At 51.0% G+C, this 17,850-nt stretch overlaps 4 protein-coding genes across 4 annotated transcripts; 3 read left to right on the forward strand and 1 right to left on the reverse strand.

Moving 5' to 3' along the window:
• Window positions 1-4,212: 4,212 nt before the first annotated feature.
• CkaCkLH20_08257 (uncharacterized protein) lies at window positions 4,213-8,441 on the forward strand (the record flags this gene model as incomplete). The annotated part of the gene is made up of 4 exons (XM_038890972.1): window positions 4,213-4,711; window positions 4,769-5,016; window positions 5,076-5,371; window positions 6,422-8,441. The coding sequence occupies 4 exons, from the start codon at window positions 4,213-4,215 to the stop codon at window positions 8,439-8,441; spliced, it is 3,063 nt and encodes a 1,020-aa protein (XP_038743735.1).
• Window positions 8,442-9,352: 911 nt separating this feature from the next.
• Window positions 9,353-10,613, forward strand: CkaCkLH20_08258 (uncharacterized protein; the record flags this gene model as incomplete). The annotated part of the gene is made up of 4 exons (XM_038890973.1): window positions 9,353-9,605; window positions 9,685-10,065; window positions 10,130-10,252; window positions 10,318-10,613. The coding sequence occupies 4 exons, from the start codon at window positions 9,353-9,355 to the stop codon at window positions 10,611-10,613; spliced, it is 1,053 nt and encodes a 350-aa protein (XP_038743736.1).
• Window positions 10,614-11,735: 1,122 nt separating this feature from the next.
• CkaCkLH20_08259 (uncharacterized protein) lies at window positions 11,736-13,331 on the forward strand (the record flags this gene model as incomplete). Its single annotated transcript, XM_038890974.1, has 8 exons — window positions 11,736-11,796; window positions 11,859-12,071; window positions 12,129-12,433; window positions 12,488-12,560; window positions 12,616-12,702; window positions 12,756-13,025; window positions 13,111-13,178; window positions 13,236-13,331. The coding sequence occupies 8 exons, from the start codon at window positions 11,736-11,738 to the stop codon at window positions 13,329-13,331; spliced, it is 1,173 nt and encodes a 390-aa protein (XP_038743737.1).
• A 517-nt stretch (window positions 13,332-13,848) lies between these two features.
• Window positions 13,849-17,781, reverse strand: CkaCkLH20_08260 (early growth response protein 1 (egr-1); the record flags this gene model as incomplete). Its single annotated transcript, XM_038890975.1, has 9 exons — window positions 13,849-14,316; window positions 14,389-14,462; window positions 14,520-15,534; window positions 15,589-15,667; window positions 16,872-16,969; window positions 17,075-17,306; window positions 17,364-17,430; window positions 17,485-17,645; window positions 17,705-17,781. The coding sequence occupies 9 exons, from the start codon at window positions 17,779-17,781 to the stop codon at window positions 13,849-13,851; spliced, it is 2,271 nt and encodes a 756-aa protein (XP_038743738.1).
• Between the last annotated feature and the right edge of the window lie 69 nt (window positions 17,782-17,850).

The raw sequence follows: 17,850 nt of genomic DNA on the forward strand, positions 1-17,850 counted from the left end.
TCTAGGTCACTCTGGAAGCCGAACCAAGGCCGGCTACTAGAAAATTCTCGGCCTTAATCTACAACAAGGATTGGAACCATCTGACCGGTACATGATGCGGGGCCCCATGGTGGTAATCTTCGCATGTGAGGACGATTCCGGCATATGATGATTTGCTCTTTGCTTGCAAGGCCGAGGATGTCCGCATATCTGATTTCCCCTACGTGCGTGCTATTCAACATCGACTGGATCTGTTTATCCGATCAAACAAAGCCAGGCATGGGCACCCGTCTCCTTTTACGATCCGATTCTTGCGGCAACCTCTTTCAACTTCACGTCCCGAGCAGCCTTAAGTGGTCTCAGTGATCAATGGCAATTCGTATTGAAGGTTTGCTAGAAACTGTATTGCTATTGAATAAGCGAAGCCAAATGCGTAAGACGATCAACGGCAGCCATTAAGGCCTCGCGCTGGGCATCCCGAACCTCATGTAAAGGACGTTGTGGAAAACGTTCAACTTGATCATTTCCGCAGCCAGCGCCCCAGGACGACCGATCTTGTAACAATTGTGAAGTGCTAGAATTAACTGACGATATATGTGCTTGACTGTTAACAGCAGAATAGGTTGCTGCAGTAGATGCCTGTTCGGGGGTAGGAACATTAACAGGCAACGTTGAATTACTGGGACAGGAGAGCTCATCCCCAAGGGGAGACATGGTCCCAATCCAGGAGTCCAAGTCAGCGTATGGGAAGCAAGGAAAAATCAAATTGTCCACATCCGGTTGCAGAGGTTCGGGAATAAAATTGAAGTCGTTCATGTTGAAGTTGAACAGATTATCGGAACTCGAATTGGTACCCTCTGTTCGTGTATTCGAGACCGTTTTTGAGGATTCCGAGTCGGAACGCTGCTGGAAACTCGCATCTTGTTGACCTGGATAATTTGGGGTTGCTTGATGGCCAACAGGCCCATCGGCTGCTTCGCACCGTGATCTTCCCGAAGCCCTTTCGCGTGGAGGATCGTCGTTTCGGATAGAATTCTCCGGTAGAGCGGCATTTGTACTGGCAACTAGAGTTAGCACATCTCGCTACAGCATACGCCGAAATCCTGAAGACCAACCATAACATAACAAGCATTTGATTCCCAGCTTCTCTGACGAATGTTGGCACGTATGGTTTCCCGGGCTCACCAGCCATACGAAGGGCCATGCGAGCAACTAGGTCGCGCCGCAAACCAAGTCTCAGAATGATTGATGCAGCGAAGGGGAATATTGAAGCGCGGTGCGTCATGCTAAATGCCTCTGGTGTTCGAAGAGCGTTCTCAAAAAGCCTGGTTGATATGTTAAGCAAGAGATGTTGCTGATCTTGCTTCTGCTTCCTCCTCTCCTGGGTAAGAGCTGTTCCTGTGGGCGTTCCCACTGACTTCAAACGTTTTTTGGCGATCCGAACAGCCAGAAGTAGCCAGCAACTGAGGGCATCATGAGAAAGGTGCCATTTTAGATGCTTTTCAGGACGATCTGGGCACCACGTCGTCATCCACCTTTCGATGTAAATTTTAATGTGCTCAAGCTCGGCGTCCAGAGAAAGACCTGCGTGTGGGTCGTTCTGACACTTATCGATTCTCTTCCGTACATCTCTCTGTGATCATAAGTCAACATCAAAGCACTGAAAGGCCTTGGCTTAATCATCTTACATCAAATAGAAAAAGTTGGTAGAATGCTGGCAAGGATGTTGAGGACGAATATTCATCTGCTGGGGTGATTTCGTCAACCTCCAGGCTACTCAGCTCTAAAGGGATCAGATCCATGGTCTGTCGGCCTGAGAATGTGTGGAAACTGGAATTCGGATGAGCGGTCAGTATTGCTACGATAGTTTTGCGTGCGTGGAGCCTTATTACCGGTGTTCATTGATGATAACGAAGGCTCTGGTCCGAATGTCGTTCAGTTGAAGCTGACTGAGTGACTCATGATCAAGTGCGTCGCTGCCGTTCTTGGGGGGTTGTTTATTCGGCAGGTGAAGGCCAATTTCGAATGCCATTCTCGGAATCATGGCCGATCTCATCCATCTTTGCTCTTCAAGGCGTGTTCTGGGTGATATACCATATCGACACAGCAGCTAGTATCATAAGCATTTGTACCAGTAAAGCTCCGAGTTCGAGATGGGAATACTCACAATCTGCGCTTGTATGATGTCCACCGACCTTGCTCCTGTCGCGTAGACAATCAAGTTCAGCTTTTCCGTATGATTGTGAAGGCGGAGAGCCTCATTGATCTCGGTCTCGTTACTATGTGGTAGAACCGCAAGTGCGGTTGACCCCAGAGCCAGAATGACAGTCGTGAGTAAGGCTGATCGTGTCCGGACGCGAGACAGCGTGTGAAATGTGGCGTCCAACATCGCCCATTGGGGATGGATGCGATTCCAATATCTGTAACTGTGAGCGAGATGCATTCCAGAGGTAAAAATGGACCACGGCTTTGTGCTTACACGTCAAAAAGCTGACGCGCTCGTTGTTCGGTCAGCAAGCCATGCAAAACAGGATCTAGATCGTCGGCTACGTCGCGCTTGGAGCCCAACAGCCCATGCTCGAAGTATTGGTTGGTCTCTCGTTCAATGTCTCGAAGCGCCTGTGGAGTCCAACTTCTCAACAGTTGAGTCTCCTCTGGCGACAAATTGTTCCGGGGAAGTGTTGCATCGTCGTCTCCCACCGAAGGAGCATCTTGAACACGATCGAGATCCCAGCCCCTTTTAGCCAGACCGCCCATTAGCCACATGGGATCTTGAAGCCCTTTGGAGTCATGAATTTCAGCCGAGTCACGTTGGTGGTCCTCGATGGGAAACTCGCCCAAAATCTGGAGAAGCTTCCGCCGTAAGTCGTGGTGGTAGACCTTTCGTCCAGCCTCCGTATTAACCATGAAGTTACTAGGATTCCACGGCGTGATTGTACCAGAGCTGCGGACCTTCTGCTTTTCTGGCCGACAATCACGACTGAAGTTCCCTTCACTTGATCTTCGGTTGTCCTCCCCAGGGAAGGTTCGCATTGAGGGATCATCGAGCTGCATCTCACCATCGACTACCAAACCTTGGTTGGCATTTGGACTTGGTGTGTCGTCATCGTCAAAACTTTCGGAACCATCTGGATCAAAACCGTTCCGCGATATTTCCGTTGTGTCAACGCATTGCGTGTTTGTGCTTTTCAATTTCTCAAGCGTACGCAGACTGCACGATCAGCTACAAAGCTCTGATCAGACGAATAGTTTTACTACGCTTACTTCTTGCTTCCTCTTATTCTGCCTCGACGACTGACTGGGAAGAAACACACGGTAGATGTTGCTTCACACCTGCGACATCGCGACCCACCTGCTGAGGGTTCGCATTTCGTCTTGGCCTGTTGATCAATACTCAGACTAAGGATCGCGAGTTATTTAGGACGATGCATATTTACTGCACGACAACTGTAAAGGCAAGCCGATCAATTTCAGTGGCCTTTCCAGATATGTCAAGCCTTTCTGAAGCTTACCTTTGACAGGCACGACTTGATCGGCGTTTCTGTGTTCTTCGACTTTCGGGGAATTCTTGTGCCAAGGCATCCGTCATGTTTATGCGCCGGTAAGTAGAAAGATGTGATAGGAAACAAGTTGAGCTTGGCTTTCTGTGGTAATAGAAAGAGACCAAAGGCTTTCGGGCCGGGGTGAGACAACGGGAGTTTTCTGTTTTCCATTCTGGTAACCGGCAGCTTTTTGATAGCCGGGATCTTGGCGTGCGGGAGTCTTTTCCGCGAATTTCCCCTCATCTGCGGTTCAAGTAACGCGTCATACCCATAGAAATCACCAGGTTTGTCGGCAACTTGTTGCGATTGTTCTCCACGAAGGATTCCTCAGTCCCGCTTTCCAATTTTGACAGCGCGGCACTGGAGAGGGATTACCCTCGGTCATCACTAAGGCAAGTGATCTCAGCACGGCAAACCTGATGACTGGCCGGCTTTTCAACACTCAATAACATCAACGAGAGCCAATGACGTTTATTCAGACTGATGAGAAGAAAATCACTGAGATGTAGTATTTTGCTGTGCTCTTTGCGGTCGAACTGGGCCAAGTAGCCGACGGGAGAGATACCACTCGCCATAACGGCCCATAAGAAGCACTTGAACTCGCCAAAATACCCCTGGCGGATCACAATATTGTGCCACCCATTGTCTAGCAGTCAAAATCGGCACCATTATTCTGAAGATTCTCATCATCATGAAGTACCAACATCTCACCCCCGAGGAGCAAGAACATTTCCTGACGAAGGGATGGCTTCGCGTTCCAGGGGCAATCAAACAAGAATACATCGACAAGTGGATGCAAGACCTCTGGGCCAGAGTTGATTATGATGAACATGACAAGTCAACCTGGCACACCGACTACTTGCACCTTCCGAGGCATCGCGAAGTTCCAGCCGAAGAGTTCGCACCAGAAGCGTGGAATAAGATTGTCGAAATCTGTGGTGGTGAGGATCGCATCGATCCTGTCCGCGAGCGTTACTATGGCGACGCTTTCATCATCAACTTTGGCTCAGAGGAGAAGGCGAAGCAAAAGGGCTCGTTTGATCCACGGGAGCAGAGGGGTTGGCACACGGATGATGACTGGTATCGGATGTTTCTAGACTCATCAGGAAACGCTTTAACAGTCATCCACGTCTTCACTGATATTCCTGAACGAGGTGGAGGTACTTGCGTCTGCGAAGATGGCCTTAAAGGTAATATGAGATTTGGGATCCCACCTCTTGCACTGGCAGTTATCTGACGCTTATCAGGTGTTATGAAATGTCTCTATGAACACCCCGAGGGCTTGGACCCGCCCATTAATGGTCAGAACTGTGCTCACGTCGGGGGCTGCAACGAGTTCTCAACGGTTGTCGCAAAGAAGGGTGATGTGATCTTGCTTCATGGGCTTCTACCGCACACGGCTAGTCCAAACTACCTCCACTACGCTCGTGTCATCAGTAACCCTCACGTATCTTTGCACAGCCCCTACAACTTAAACCGTCCGGACGGGGACTATGTAAGTTGAATGCTTGACTGCAAACCGCAATAGCTTAAAACTGACGAACCACAATGAAGAGCCTACTTGAACAAGTCATCCTTCGAAACCTTGGCAGAGAATCCCTGCCTGAGTACAAGCCAACACGAGAACGGAAGTTTTGGTATCCTCGTAACGCAGGCTTCAAACGCGAGAAAGCTGCAGCTGAGCTTGAGAGGATGATTGCCGCTGCCAAAGCCAAGGGACTGGATGAAACCGCAGTTGACAGCATCTACCTCCGGAAAGGAACGCAAGAGTATCGGGACTTTGAGAAGCGTAACGGATTTGACAAAGCCGTGAATGAAGTCAATGGCTTACTCATGGAACAACACAAGCTGTAAGTCTAGCTGCCAAACTGGCTAGTTACAACGTGCTTATCATACCCTTTCGCAGGGTCTGAAAGTTTGCTGCCTGATGGTGGAGAGTGAGATGGCAACAAAGAGTCTGATCTTCTCCATATGACCAAGTAGATGCACAGGAGAAGGGGTATGGGGAACTTGGCCTTTTGAATGCGTGTGAACGTTGGGAGATTGTAATCTTGAAGTCTGTTTCTGTTATTTGCTTCGATCCCGATCTACTATCATTTAAATAGGAAACGGATTGCCTGGAATGTTGGCTTTAGCACAATGATCACTCTTTCCCAACAGAAGAATTGCATAATACTGGGGGGTTTAGTCGGTCCGACGAGATATAGTTGACATTGGACATAAACATGCGCATCTCGCAAGTGAAAGGCTGTTCTGCCTGCCGTTGTATGAGCCTTGAACCTGCACATGTGCCGAATTCTACATATGTCTCCATATAAAAAAGAAGTGTTCTAGTTAGTTAGTTTGAGAGATTCTCGATGAAAAGACTCTCAAGCATGCTGCATCCATACGTGTACCGGGTTGACGGAAAGGAACTTGTCGCCTTCGAGATCCATTGCCATGTATTTTGTGATACTTTCTGCCTCCCCCCCCCCTTTTTTTTTTTTAGGAAACTTACGAAGCGAAGGCCTTGTTCATGGGGCCCGCCCCTTTCTGACCTTAGATCGGAACAGCGACGACCGGCTACTAGATCTCGGGCTCACTCGGCCCCTCGGCTACCACAATGTGAGCCAACTGTCAACAACCAAACGCCAAGCGATGACCCAATTGGGCTAAGGCAATATCGTGAAATGCAAGCTGCTGACATCGCCATATCTGACCTCTTTGATCGCCCTTGAATGACAATACGCGGGCGATTGCTTATATAGAGCAGAATGCTTCACTGAGAAGGGCTGGGTTGCTATGAAGCAATCTTCACACAACATCAAGCAAATATATCCATTGATACTCCTCATAAACCTTTTTTGTTTCGTATCTAAAGACTCAAAGATGGGTGATCCAAGTGTTTTGGCGTCTTCCAGCTCCGCACAATGGTGGCGCAAGCCCTTCAGCATGCTCCAGACGAATCTCCGCGAGATCGATGCGGACATGAGTGTGGATGACGTGGCGAACTACATTCAGGATCATGGAGCAAACGCCTGGTTGATTGGAATAGGAGGAATTCAGGCGCAGTATCCCACGGAGTTGGCATTTCACTCCAAGAATGTGTTATTGTCTCAACGAGAAAGCGGAGATCTCATCCAAGACGCCCTGACAGCCGCTCGCTCGAGGGGCCTCCGGCTCCTGGCCCGAATGGACTTTTCAAAGGTCTCAGCGGAAGTTGCAGCAGAGCATCCAGAATGGTGCTTCATCTCTCCGACGGGCAATCGACAAGGGCATACCGGGGACCTCTTCTCAGTTTGCCCCTCGGGTGGCTACTACCAAGAGCGAATCTTCGACATTTTGGAGGAAGTGATCAAGCGGTATCCGGTGGACGGCTTCTTCATCAACTGGACTTCGATGAACGAGGAAGACTATTACAAACGCTATCACGGAGTCTGCCATTGTGACAGCTGTCAAAAAGGCTGGCTCGCCTTCTCTGGAGGACTCGAGCTTCCTAAGGGACCGAAAGATCCGAACTACGCTGAGTGGCTCAGATTCAGCCGAGAAGTTATCGACGAGCTCACTGCTCGGATCCGCGTCTTTATCTCCAACAGACTTCCAGATGCCTGTCTCATTCTTGGAAAGACAGCAGATATCATGTTTCATGAGGCCAATAATGCCGTTGGCCGAGAGCTTTGGCACCATGCGACGACGGAAATGGTGAGCTCTTGGATGTCGTACCGACCGAACGTTCCCGTCCTGGTGAACTCGACATGCTTCATGGACATGCCATACCGGATAGCAAGTGAAGAGCCGGCTCATTTTGCTCAATACTTGCTTCAGTGTATCTCTCGTGGAGGTTACCCTTCGACCTACATGATGGGTACTCCGGGCAAGATTCCGTACCTGTGCCTCGACATTGCGGGAGAGATCACAAGATTTCACAAAAAATGGAGCGACATTTACGACGGCCTGCGACCCTGCGCGAAGACAAGTCTTGTGAAGCCTGATCGAGCTCAGATGACTGGCACCCAGTTCGAAGAGGCTTTATCAGAATACCGGGGTCTCTACTCAGCCATGCAAGAGCTTCATGTTCCCTTCGATGTCGTCTCACAGGAGCATCTTTTAGCGATGGCTGAAAGTGGAGAGTTGACTCGATATAAGGCCATCGTCGCTCCTAATCTCGGCAAGCTTACATCGGCTGAGGCAAAGGCTTTGGATGACTGGGTATTTGCAGGCGGTCACCTGATTACAACTGCATCAACAGGAATTGACGAGACCGGCTCAGCTCAGCTCAAGTCTCTCCCCTTCGAACGCCAAGTCGAAAAGGACGGCAACAGAGAACGTCTGTGGTCGACTTATTTCGCGCCCCCGCAGACAAGCAAAGATTCGCACGTTTATAACGGACCTATCGTCCCTCTTTACGGCGTTTATCACTCATTCGATTGGAAGAATGACTCACAGGGTGGCTATAACATGCTCGCCCACGCACCGTTCTCGCCCCCTGAGAAAGCGTACGGGAACGTTCAAGTAGAACAACGTGGCTACGGAACAGCAACATTCGGCAGCGGCAAGGGCATCGCCATTCCATTCACTGTGGGTCGAGGGTATCGTGAACTCGGTCTTGGTGTCTTCAGGGACTTCTACTCTGGAATTCTAAGGGACGAGGGCGGCGTTCAAGAACCACTTTCTATCCACGTCGCCGAACAAGTGGAGGTTACTCTGAATCGAAATGGGAACAAGATGGTAGTGCATCTTGTTAACATGTCCGGTGCACGGAAGCAGAACTTCGGTTCGCATCTACCCATTGTCGGCGGGAAGATCCAGATCACCGCTTCTGGACACAATATCGCGGCGCAGGCGCTTAAAAAGGACGAGACTCTCGAGGTGAAGGATGGGGAGATCATGCTTCCAACTTTGGACTTGTACGAGGTTGTCGTGATTGAAGGTATTCTTTAGGAAAGAAGAAGGAAGCACGCCAACTCGTTAACATTAGCTGGCATAGAAAATGAAACCCGACTTCTGCATTAATATCTATAGACCCTAACATGGATAACTACGTAAAAGGCCTCGAGAATCATGAAAGATGGGAAGGCCTGTCTCCTTCGACTCAGGTCTGCGAAGACAGACAAATTTCCATTGCCATGATGTGCCGTTCTAATGTGTAACGGTCTTGGGCTAGATCAGCGAGCTGTTCAAGGCGCACGAACAAGGAGTCCAGTCGGACTCGGCGTAACTTTCGCAATTCAATGACATATTAGCTCCATAAGGATCGGAAGGTTCACGGTTTCTTACTAAGACACCTATCGTCTCCGCGCAAACTCGTGGAAATCAGGCGCGGGCAAGCACATAAACATGCATATGAAACCCTCAATTCCCGTGTTTTTCTGCCGGGGTGAACAGACCGGGCAGACTGACGAGCCGTCCCAGCCGGAGTCTGACCGCATTCTAAGAAACACTCCTCAAATGATCTGCGCGATTCGTGGTGAATCATGGCTTTAGGTCTATCGCTTCCCGGCAGCGGCCCCATTTCAGGGACGGGCAAAACCCACCTGTCTCCGCTTTGAGTTTCGGCGGCATCCCGTCGACTCCGAGTCGCCGACCCACAACACGGACATCGTGAACGGCTGTAGGCCGGTAGCCTCCACACACTCAGATGTCGAGTTTCTAGACAGCTTTTGTGGTTCGGATGAAAATATAAAACAGATTGAAAGTCCCGTGAGATTGTGAGCTAATAGTCTTCAATTGACTTCCAACACTATTGCAATCTCGCTGATCAGCCGTTTAGTGGTGTCGACTTGCCATCCGATCTCGCATCAACCACACAGACACACCCATAACGTCGCAAATCTTGTCAATAACACGCAAAAATGGCACTTATAGAGAACCCTGCGATTCCAGAGGGTTCGATTGTCGTCATCACTGGGGCCAACGGATACATCGCTTCTCACATTGCCGACCAGTTCATCCAAGCCGGTTATGTCGTTCGCGGCACGGTCCGTAATCCGAAAAAGAGTGCTTGGCTAGTACCTCACTTCGAGAAGGCTTATGGGAAGGGAAAATTCGAGCTGCATATTGTCCCTGATATGCAAGCTGATGGCGCCTACGACGAAGCTATCAAAGGTGAGTGCCGGGTCTTTCGTAGAGGCGAACTGGTCTGTAGCTCTCCCAAAGAGGTGTATTGATTTCTCACATGCCTCAGATGCCGCAGCATTTGTTCACACCGCCACCGTCATTGACTTCAATGGTGACCCGGCCGAGGTCATTGGTGGAGCTGTCAAATGCGGCATGGTTGCCATTGAGGCCGCTTACAAGGAGCCCAATATGAGGCGATTCATCCTCACCTCGTCAGCATCAACACTCATGCCATTGAAGAAAGAGAACTTCTTCGCTCTCAAGGGCCAAACTGTCGATGAGAACACATACGGCCACGACGCCAAGGAGCTTGCGTGGGCTCCTCCTCCTTGGGGCATCGAGCACGGTGGAGCCATTTATGGCGCCAGCAAGATGGAGCAAGAGCAGGCTATCTGGAAGTACTACAAGGACAACGCCTCGCGACGTCCTGATATTGTGGTGAACTCGAGTAAGGCCGTAAATCATTGTCCTTTATTTTACATGCCACACGACTAATCAAGGACTGCGCTCAGTCGTCCCCGACTTCAACTTCGGCAGGAGCATCGACCCCGTCAACGCCGGAGGAACTTCTTCTTTTGGACTGGTCACTGATCTCTTCGAGGGCAAGAGCTTGGGAGAGCTTTGGCATTTGCCGCGTAAGCCATCTTTCATGCTGTGGATAGGCTCAACTCTAAAGCCAGGTGCTCACAATACTCCATAGACTACTTCGTCGATGTTCAAGATGACGCCGCTTTGCATCTTGCAGCCGCTATTCTTCCCGACGTCAAGGGCGAGCGCATCTTTGCGTTTGCGTTTCCGATGAACTGGGATCTGATCCTCGACATTATGAGAAAACAGAATCCGGATAGAAAGTTTGCCGATAAATTCTACGGAGAGGAATACCCTGTCACGGTCAAGCCCATCGCCCGGGCTGAGTCGTTGCTGCGGAGAATTGGAAGGCCTGGTTGGATTTCTTTGGAGGACAGTATCGCGTCGAACACTGAGCATCTCAAGTAGGCCAGTGATCTATTGCCGTCGAATGTTTTCAGTTGAAGAGAAAGATTTAGATAAGACTTTCGATTGCTGTATGTTTTAGGATTGCTTGTCTTTGCCAAAATCTAGTTATCTCGGTCCTCGTAACACCATTTGTGAAGTTGGGTTCCCATCACTCATCATCTAAGCCCCCAATCTTGGGCAATCTGGCAGCGTAACAATGCGTAACGCATCTTTCATGCTCTAGTACACATTCCAATTGCTAAGGAAGGATAGCTTTGGAACTCAGCACTACCGACAGTCCTCACGTTTGCAGGGTGACAAGGAGAAACACGGTGTCGAGTCAGATGATGAACATAGGTGTTTTCATCAGACGGAGCCAAGCGTCAGATGCGCAAAGTAATACCCATCTCTTCTCAAGAACGTGCCCGACACAATCGTTGTAGTACATTGCCAACGTCTTCCAACAACGACGTGTGGACAGGAGACAGGCCGTAGAAGCAGGTGCCGCAGCGGCCAACTCGCCGATTCGCTGACGGCTAAGCAAATATTAGCTCCAGTCTATTTTCCGATAGCAGTTTGCCGGACGACTCCCGATTCTCCCCTCGCCAATGAATCGCGTGGATAAGCTTCGCATTGGTGTACTTTACCCCAGGAGGAGCTCCTCTAGTTGAGCGCGGGGAAGAGGAGCTCCACGTCCACACACTCCACCTCACGCTGCGCGGAGCTACCGCGACAATTCCACATCGTCACGGCACACGGAATCCACATGTTTGAGAGCAAGATAGTCGAGGAGCAAGGGTAACAGAAACCGCCACAAGCTCCACGTGAGTCTATGCATTGAGGACTTGGAGGGTGGTTGTGGACGTTTTCGCGGAGCAGCGTGCCACTTCGCTCATTGTGCTCCAACGACTGTTGATGAAACTCTTTGTCAAAAGATCCCTAGTTGCAGACAATCATAGGACAGACTTCACCATATATCAACCTGAGTTTTATCGACCGATTCAAAACTTCAGAACGATTGAATACCACATCAATCAATCAACCAGTTTCCAAAAGCAACAAAACGACCTTGGATTCACGTCAAAAAAAGCATACTTTGCTTTTAATACCCAGCCCAGACTCACTTCATACGCTTTGCCCAAGATGGTGGCCGACATCAACCAGCTTCCCCCTTACACACCGCCTCCCCCAACCAAGGAAGACTGTGAGTGCATCTTACCCGCCAACATATGCACGAGTGGAACTGACAACAGGATGCACCGGCAGTGGACTACGTCGATCTCGTCAACATCGATCTTGCCAAGTTCGACGACCCCGAGGGCCGCAAGCAACTCGCCAAGGACCTGTACGAAGCTGCCACCGGCTATGGTTTCCTCACTCTCACCAACCATGGCATCTCCGACGAGACCTACTATCGCCAGATGCGCATTGCCAATGCGGCTATGACGTTGAAGCCTGAAGAAAAGGCCCCTTATGAAGGTGAGAAGAACAAGCTGCAAAGATATGCGTCGACATTCATGCTTACGAGTGCCATAGTCACGCCTGAAGAGGATGCCCGCGGTCTCTACGCCGGCTACAAGCCTGCTGGCCCTCTCGGACACAAGGGTGGCTTCCCCAAAGCTCTTGACCACTACAACATGCTGGTCCACGACCCCAAGAAGCGCGACCATCCCGAGATCATCCGTCCCTTTATGGAGGAGTCATACGAGGTCATGAGCTACATCCGAACGAATATCCTGGTTAAGTTGTTGAAGATCGTGGCCGATATCCTCGAGGTCCTGGAGGAAGCCGTGCTGTCCACCCATGCCCCTGGTGGATCTAAGACGGAATACCTCCGATACGTACGTATCATAACGCTCCTGCTGTGACGAGCTTTGACAACTGACTGGACACAGATGATGTGCGAGCCTCGTACAAAGGAGGAGAGCGAGAAATACCGTCAAATCTTCCTAGCCGGACACACTGATTGTAAGAACCCCCCTCTTAACGATATGCTATCCCAATAACTGACTGATTTGAATAGGGGGAACCTGGACCTTCCTCTTCTCCCAGCCCGTTGCCGCCCTGCAAGTTCTCTGCCACCACACCGGTCGCTACAGATACGTCAAGCGTAAATGCCCACCATTCCGAACCTTATATTTTCGTTCTAACCACGAGGTGCAGACCAACCCCATGGCATCGTCGTCAACTTCGGCGAGGCTCTCGAGCGTCTGACAGGCGGACTTTTCAAGGCCACCATCCACCGCGTGAGCACGCCGCCCGAGGACCAGCGCCACCTTCGCCGCATCGGCGTCATTTACTTCGCCCGTCCAGCCGACGACCGTGAGCTTGTACCCATCGAGAACTCTCCTCTTCTGAAGAAGATGGGCACCGACAAGCCGATGGATGATCGGGTCTTTTGCATGGCCGACTACCTCGACGCTCGCAAGCATGGTGAGTCTGGCCCGTGTTGTCCTTGACGAACCGTTGTCGTGGATAGCCTTTCTTGTGCCTTGGAGCAAGTAACTAACTTGAGCAGGTTGGAAGCGATATGACTTCGACATGGACCGTCCTCGCGAGGAGGGCAAGCACCAGGACCCCTTTGATGTAAGTCTCAAGCCGTGCAGAAACCTCAAGTATGACGTGTGCTAACGAGTCTCATAGGGAGAGTACCCCGATCCTGAGGGCCACAAGAGTCTTGGAAAGTTTGACAACGTGCCTCGTCTTCAGTACAGTCTTCCCACTGTCAAGTCGACTTAGATCGAATTGTTTCGTTGCCCCCTGGGCAGAATCTCTTGTACACTTTTGGAATTGGCGTTTTTCATAGTCACAATGAACCATCTTTTGTTGAAATTTAACCCACGCCACAGTTAAACTCGTCTGGTTGAACGTGAGATGTCTCTGACGCATGATCATGTTAGATGAGAACAATTGCTTCCATTACAATGTTTCAAAGATGGCAATCTCTCCCCATAGCGATCAATGTTCACCCTTTCGTTTATTTGACCATAGCCGTCATTTCCTCCCGGACTCAATCTTCAGGTCGTTTGTTCAACAAGCAAAACATACAGAAAATAGGATAATTTCTCTCGATGGAGTGGATTCAGACAGTATACAACGAAGGTGTCAGCACAGCAGTGTCAATCAGCTCGCCTCAAACATAACTGCCCGCTGTCAATCTGGTGTTTTCATCCGCACAACAATTTGAGCTGACGTCGAGCGGGTGCCCTCACTCAGTAAACCAGATGCGTATGACTTCATCAAACATCAATCTTAATCATTCACTCATAGGCGCCACATAAGCATCCCTCGCCTTAGCTAAACTCTCATGCATGACAGCCGCAACCCAGCTCCCAACAGGCCAAGTCGTCCGCTTATTGAAATTGGCGACGATCCACTCGAGAAACCGGACCTCACTCCGCGCGAGATCGACCGGCCTATCCAACATGGCCAGCGCCGCCGCCGCGTTCTCCGCATCGTCGTCGCCGCCTGTGCCAACGCAGGCCATGATGGCGTCCAAAACAAATCGACTCGGGTTGGAACGGCCGCTGTTGCCCAATCCCATGCCTCCGCTGCCGTTGCAGCCGTTCCCACGCTGAGCGGCCGGCATTGTCAGTCGGACTAGGCGCCATCCTACGAGGCAGATCTTGAAACCGAGGAGAGTTATGAAGGGGTTTTCGAGAGCGGGGGGAGCGGTTGATTTGATCGGGTTCAGGAGGTCGAGGGCCGATTCCAAGTCGTTCAGCTGTGGTATTGTCAGGACTCTTGTGGATATTTGAAGAAACGCCGAGGGATGGAGCAAGAAGAGGGAACCTACTATTCGGAACACGTCGCGATCTTCATAGATGTCTCGCTTGTCCTTGCTTCTTGGCGTTGCCAAGTGACCAGCCGCTGTCGATGCGTCAGCAGTGCACTGAGTTTGACGTGTTGCGGACTTCCGGTACTTACTTGCAATTGCCAACGGAAGATTCGACTCGACAACTCCGCTAACAAGCAAAGAGTCCGGGTGTGAAAGCGTGATAGAGGTGTAGTACCAAAGAATCCAGAACGTGTGCCAAAGCGGTGTCTGGTCCTCGTGGCTGTCTGGCAGAACATCCATCCGACCAAAGTCGAAGAAGCTGAACACGGGTTTCTGGTTTCGCGGCACCAACTCTGCAATACCATTGAGTGCTTGAGAGATTTGCGCATGCTGTTTGTCTGTCAATATGGAAAGCGCACGGCGTTGCGCCTTGGGTCTCTCGAGCAAGCAACTGGCATGCGTCAGTTCTCTCGCCATCATCTGTAGCTGCGTCACCAGAATGACAGCCGCAAACGGCGACGCCCATAGTAGCCTCAATTTCTTGGGCTTCTGTTTGCCGTCGCCCGAGCCCCTCCCACCATCATCGTTGCGGTTGGCGTGCAGCAGAGTCTGAGATGCTTCGTAGAAGAAACCCTGACTAGGCGGAGTCTCATGCGCGTAAGCCTGATCGTCGGGCTCGTCGAAAGACTTGAAACGCTGTCGTTTCTTTTCAAACCATTCTCGATCCGAACGCGCTAGCCATATATCTTCGCAGCATGGAAGGTCGTACTTGATTTCAAGGGAAGACAACATCGGCCGCAGGTTACAGAGTATCGCAAGCTGAGAGTCCAGCAGGTAAAGCATATAGACGCATCGCTTCCGACTCTCCTTTCGTATGAAGTCCTGCCATTGTTCATTAAGAGCTTCGGCGCTGACAGGCTCTTGGAGATCGTCCTCGTCGCCTTCTTCGCCGTAGCCGCTGTCCTCGCCGGAGTTCATCGAAAGGGATTCGATGGAGCTGTCCTGGGACATTTGTAGGAGTCGTATGGCATCGATGAGATCGCGGTGTACCCTCTGGGCTTTAAGAAAGCTGGTGTCATTGCCGCCGTAGATACCGAGGAACTCGAGGAGTAGGAATGTCTGCAGGACCCATGTTTCCTGATACCGTGAACGATTTTGCTCGACCTGTGCTCCTTTCCGTGTTAGACTGTCACCCAAAACAAGGATCTGATGACTGACATATTGCTGCAACGAAGACAGTGTTGACTCAAAGACAGCTTTGCGGGCTGCTTCGTCTATGGTTGATTCGCAGTACAGACTGCCTATGCAAGTGATGACGTTCAGGAGTGGCACTTGGGTCGATACGATATGGAAAGAGCCCTCATGGATAACGGGAAAGTTCCGATGAAATCCTTCGAAAAAGCTCTCGACACATCGAATCTCGCTTGACATCCTGCGGGCCGAACGTCAACAACTAAGCCATACCCTGATGCGCTGTGGGGGCCGGCGGTGTCTGAACTTACGCTGGGGATGTGTGATCATAGGTCTGGCTTATCTGGTGCATTGGCTCAAGCATGTCGGTTTGGGGTTGTGTTGGATGTGTCAATAAGACATCGAGCCATGCTGCTGTGCTGGGAGAGTCTCCGACGGCCGGTGTCATGGAGGGTGGAGGAGCTGCTTTGGGTGGTGAAGAGGCTGTTGAGATGTGGCAGTTCTCAACATGTCGTTTCCTCAAGTCGCTATAATCAGATCAATATCGTACACAAATGGCTTCTCCAGCCAAATCGGATGGAGCGCCGGTTCCATCTCCTGGGGCACATGCTGACCTTCGCGCGAACTTGGCGTTGCACTGTGAGCAGGGAAAGACGGGGGCATTTCTTCCTTTGTGATCTTGTGAAGAATCAGTAACTGAATATGGGCCAACATTTGAGACTTCAGCATACGTGTGTTGACATGCCGCTTGAGATTCTCCTACAGATGACGCACGTGCTGGTGTAAGTCGTACGGTAATGGACAGTTGACGCGTCAATGGGGGGCTTGGCATCCTTACCTGACGCGTGAAGCCCTTCTTGCACGTCACGCACTTGAACGGTCGAGGCAAGGTCTCATCCATGATGAAAGCGAGAAAACAGCACCACGGCCAGGACGAAGAATGAGGAAAGATGCATCACCATGTCGCCAAAGTCTGGGGGAGGAGGAGGAAGATCAGGGGTGTCCTCCGGGACAAGACCGGGCTCGCGGTACGTACCGAGTGGACGGTGGAGACCGATAAGATAGGCGAGTCCCAATCGGGCTAAGCTTGTCCACCCACGTGAGTGGACAAAAATGATTAGATAAGTCACGCACGGATGCTCCCGTCAATTTGAACCAATGAGATGCTTCATAAATAAGATTTCGGGGCTCGATAACCGGCCCCGCTCTTATCGCGGAGAAGACCCCGCTGCCGCCGGCGCCCAATTTCAGTGTTTCCCGATTTTGTCCACCTTCAGATCGGCTTTCCTCCCACAACGTCCAATACATACGGCTCTCCATCAATCTTCTTCCAGATATCGTCGCTCTTGATTCGCCAGTACCAGTCGTGGATGGCGGGGTGTGCTTCCGTCCACTTCTTGGCAAACACCTGTGGAAAGAAATCGTTAGCAAGAACTGTCGAGCACCGACATCGGTCCCTTGCTTTCCCGGTGGAAGCTGGAAGCCGAGGCAAGACTTGGAGGACAGGACTCACGAATTGGTATCCTCTTGCGATTGCGGCCACGACGAAAAGATCAGCTATCGTCAGCTGGTCGCCGACGAGGAACTTCTTTCCTGTCAATGCCTTCTCCACCACGCTGACCATGCCCTCGCTGTTCTTCTCGGCCGCGGCAAGCACCTCGGGTGACGCTGGCTCTTTGCTCTTGACTGGGTTGATCCACGCCATGATGGGGGGCAGAAGCTCGCTGTTGGCAAAAGATGCCCACCTAGGGATGATGCGTTAGCACGAGTGGTCGGGATGTCGGGAGACACTGGTGACAAACTTCAGAATCGTCGCCTCCTCTTCAAGTGTTGAGCCCAGGAGCTTGGTGTTGGCATCTTGCTTCGCGACTGTCCCACAATTAGACGGTGATCTTGTTGAATCTCATGCGCTTCGAGACTCACGATAGATGGCAACCGGGATGCACTCGAACAAGGTGAAGCCATTCGGACGCTCCAGAGCGGGCACCTTTCCGGGAGGGAACTTCGAGAGATATTCTTCGCCAACTCCACCCTTGCTCGGGTCGACCTTAATCGGCCATGCCTCGACGAACTCGATGTCAAGCCTATCAAGGTTTCTTGTTAGATTTTTCGTGACGGTTTTGCTATCCTGGGGCCAACTCACTTGTTGTACTCGGCAATGTAGAGGCACTGCGTAGCGCGAGGCGCCTTGGGGTACCAGTACAGCTTTCCGAAGCTCATTTTGGGCAGCTTATGTCAATGGGTGAATAATGGGAATAATGGATGGCGAATGACGTATGCAACAAGGTA

This window comes from Colletotrichum karsti (genome assembly GCF_011947395.1).
Source record: "Colletotrichum karsti strain CkLH20 chromosome Unknown Scaffold27, whole genome shotgun sequence".
NCBI classification, from domain to species: Eukaryota; Fungi; Ascomycota; class Sordariomycetes; order Glomerellales; family Glomerellaceae; genus Colletotrichum; species Colletotrichum karsti.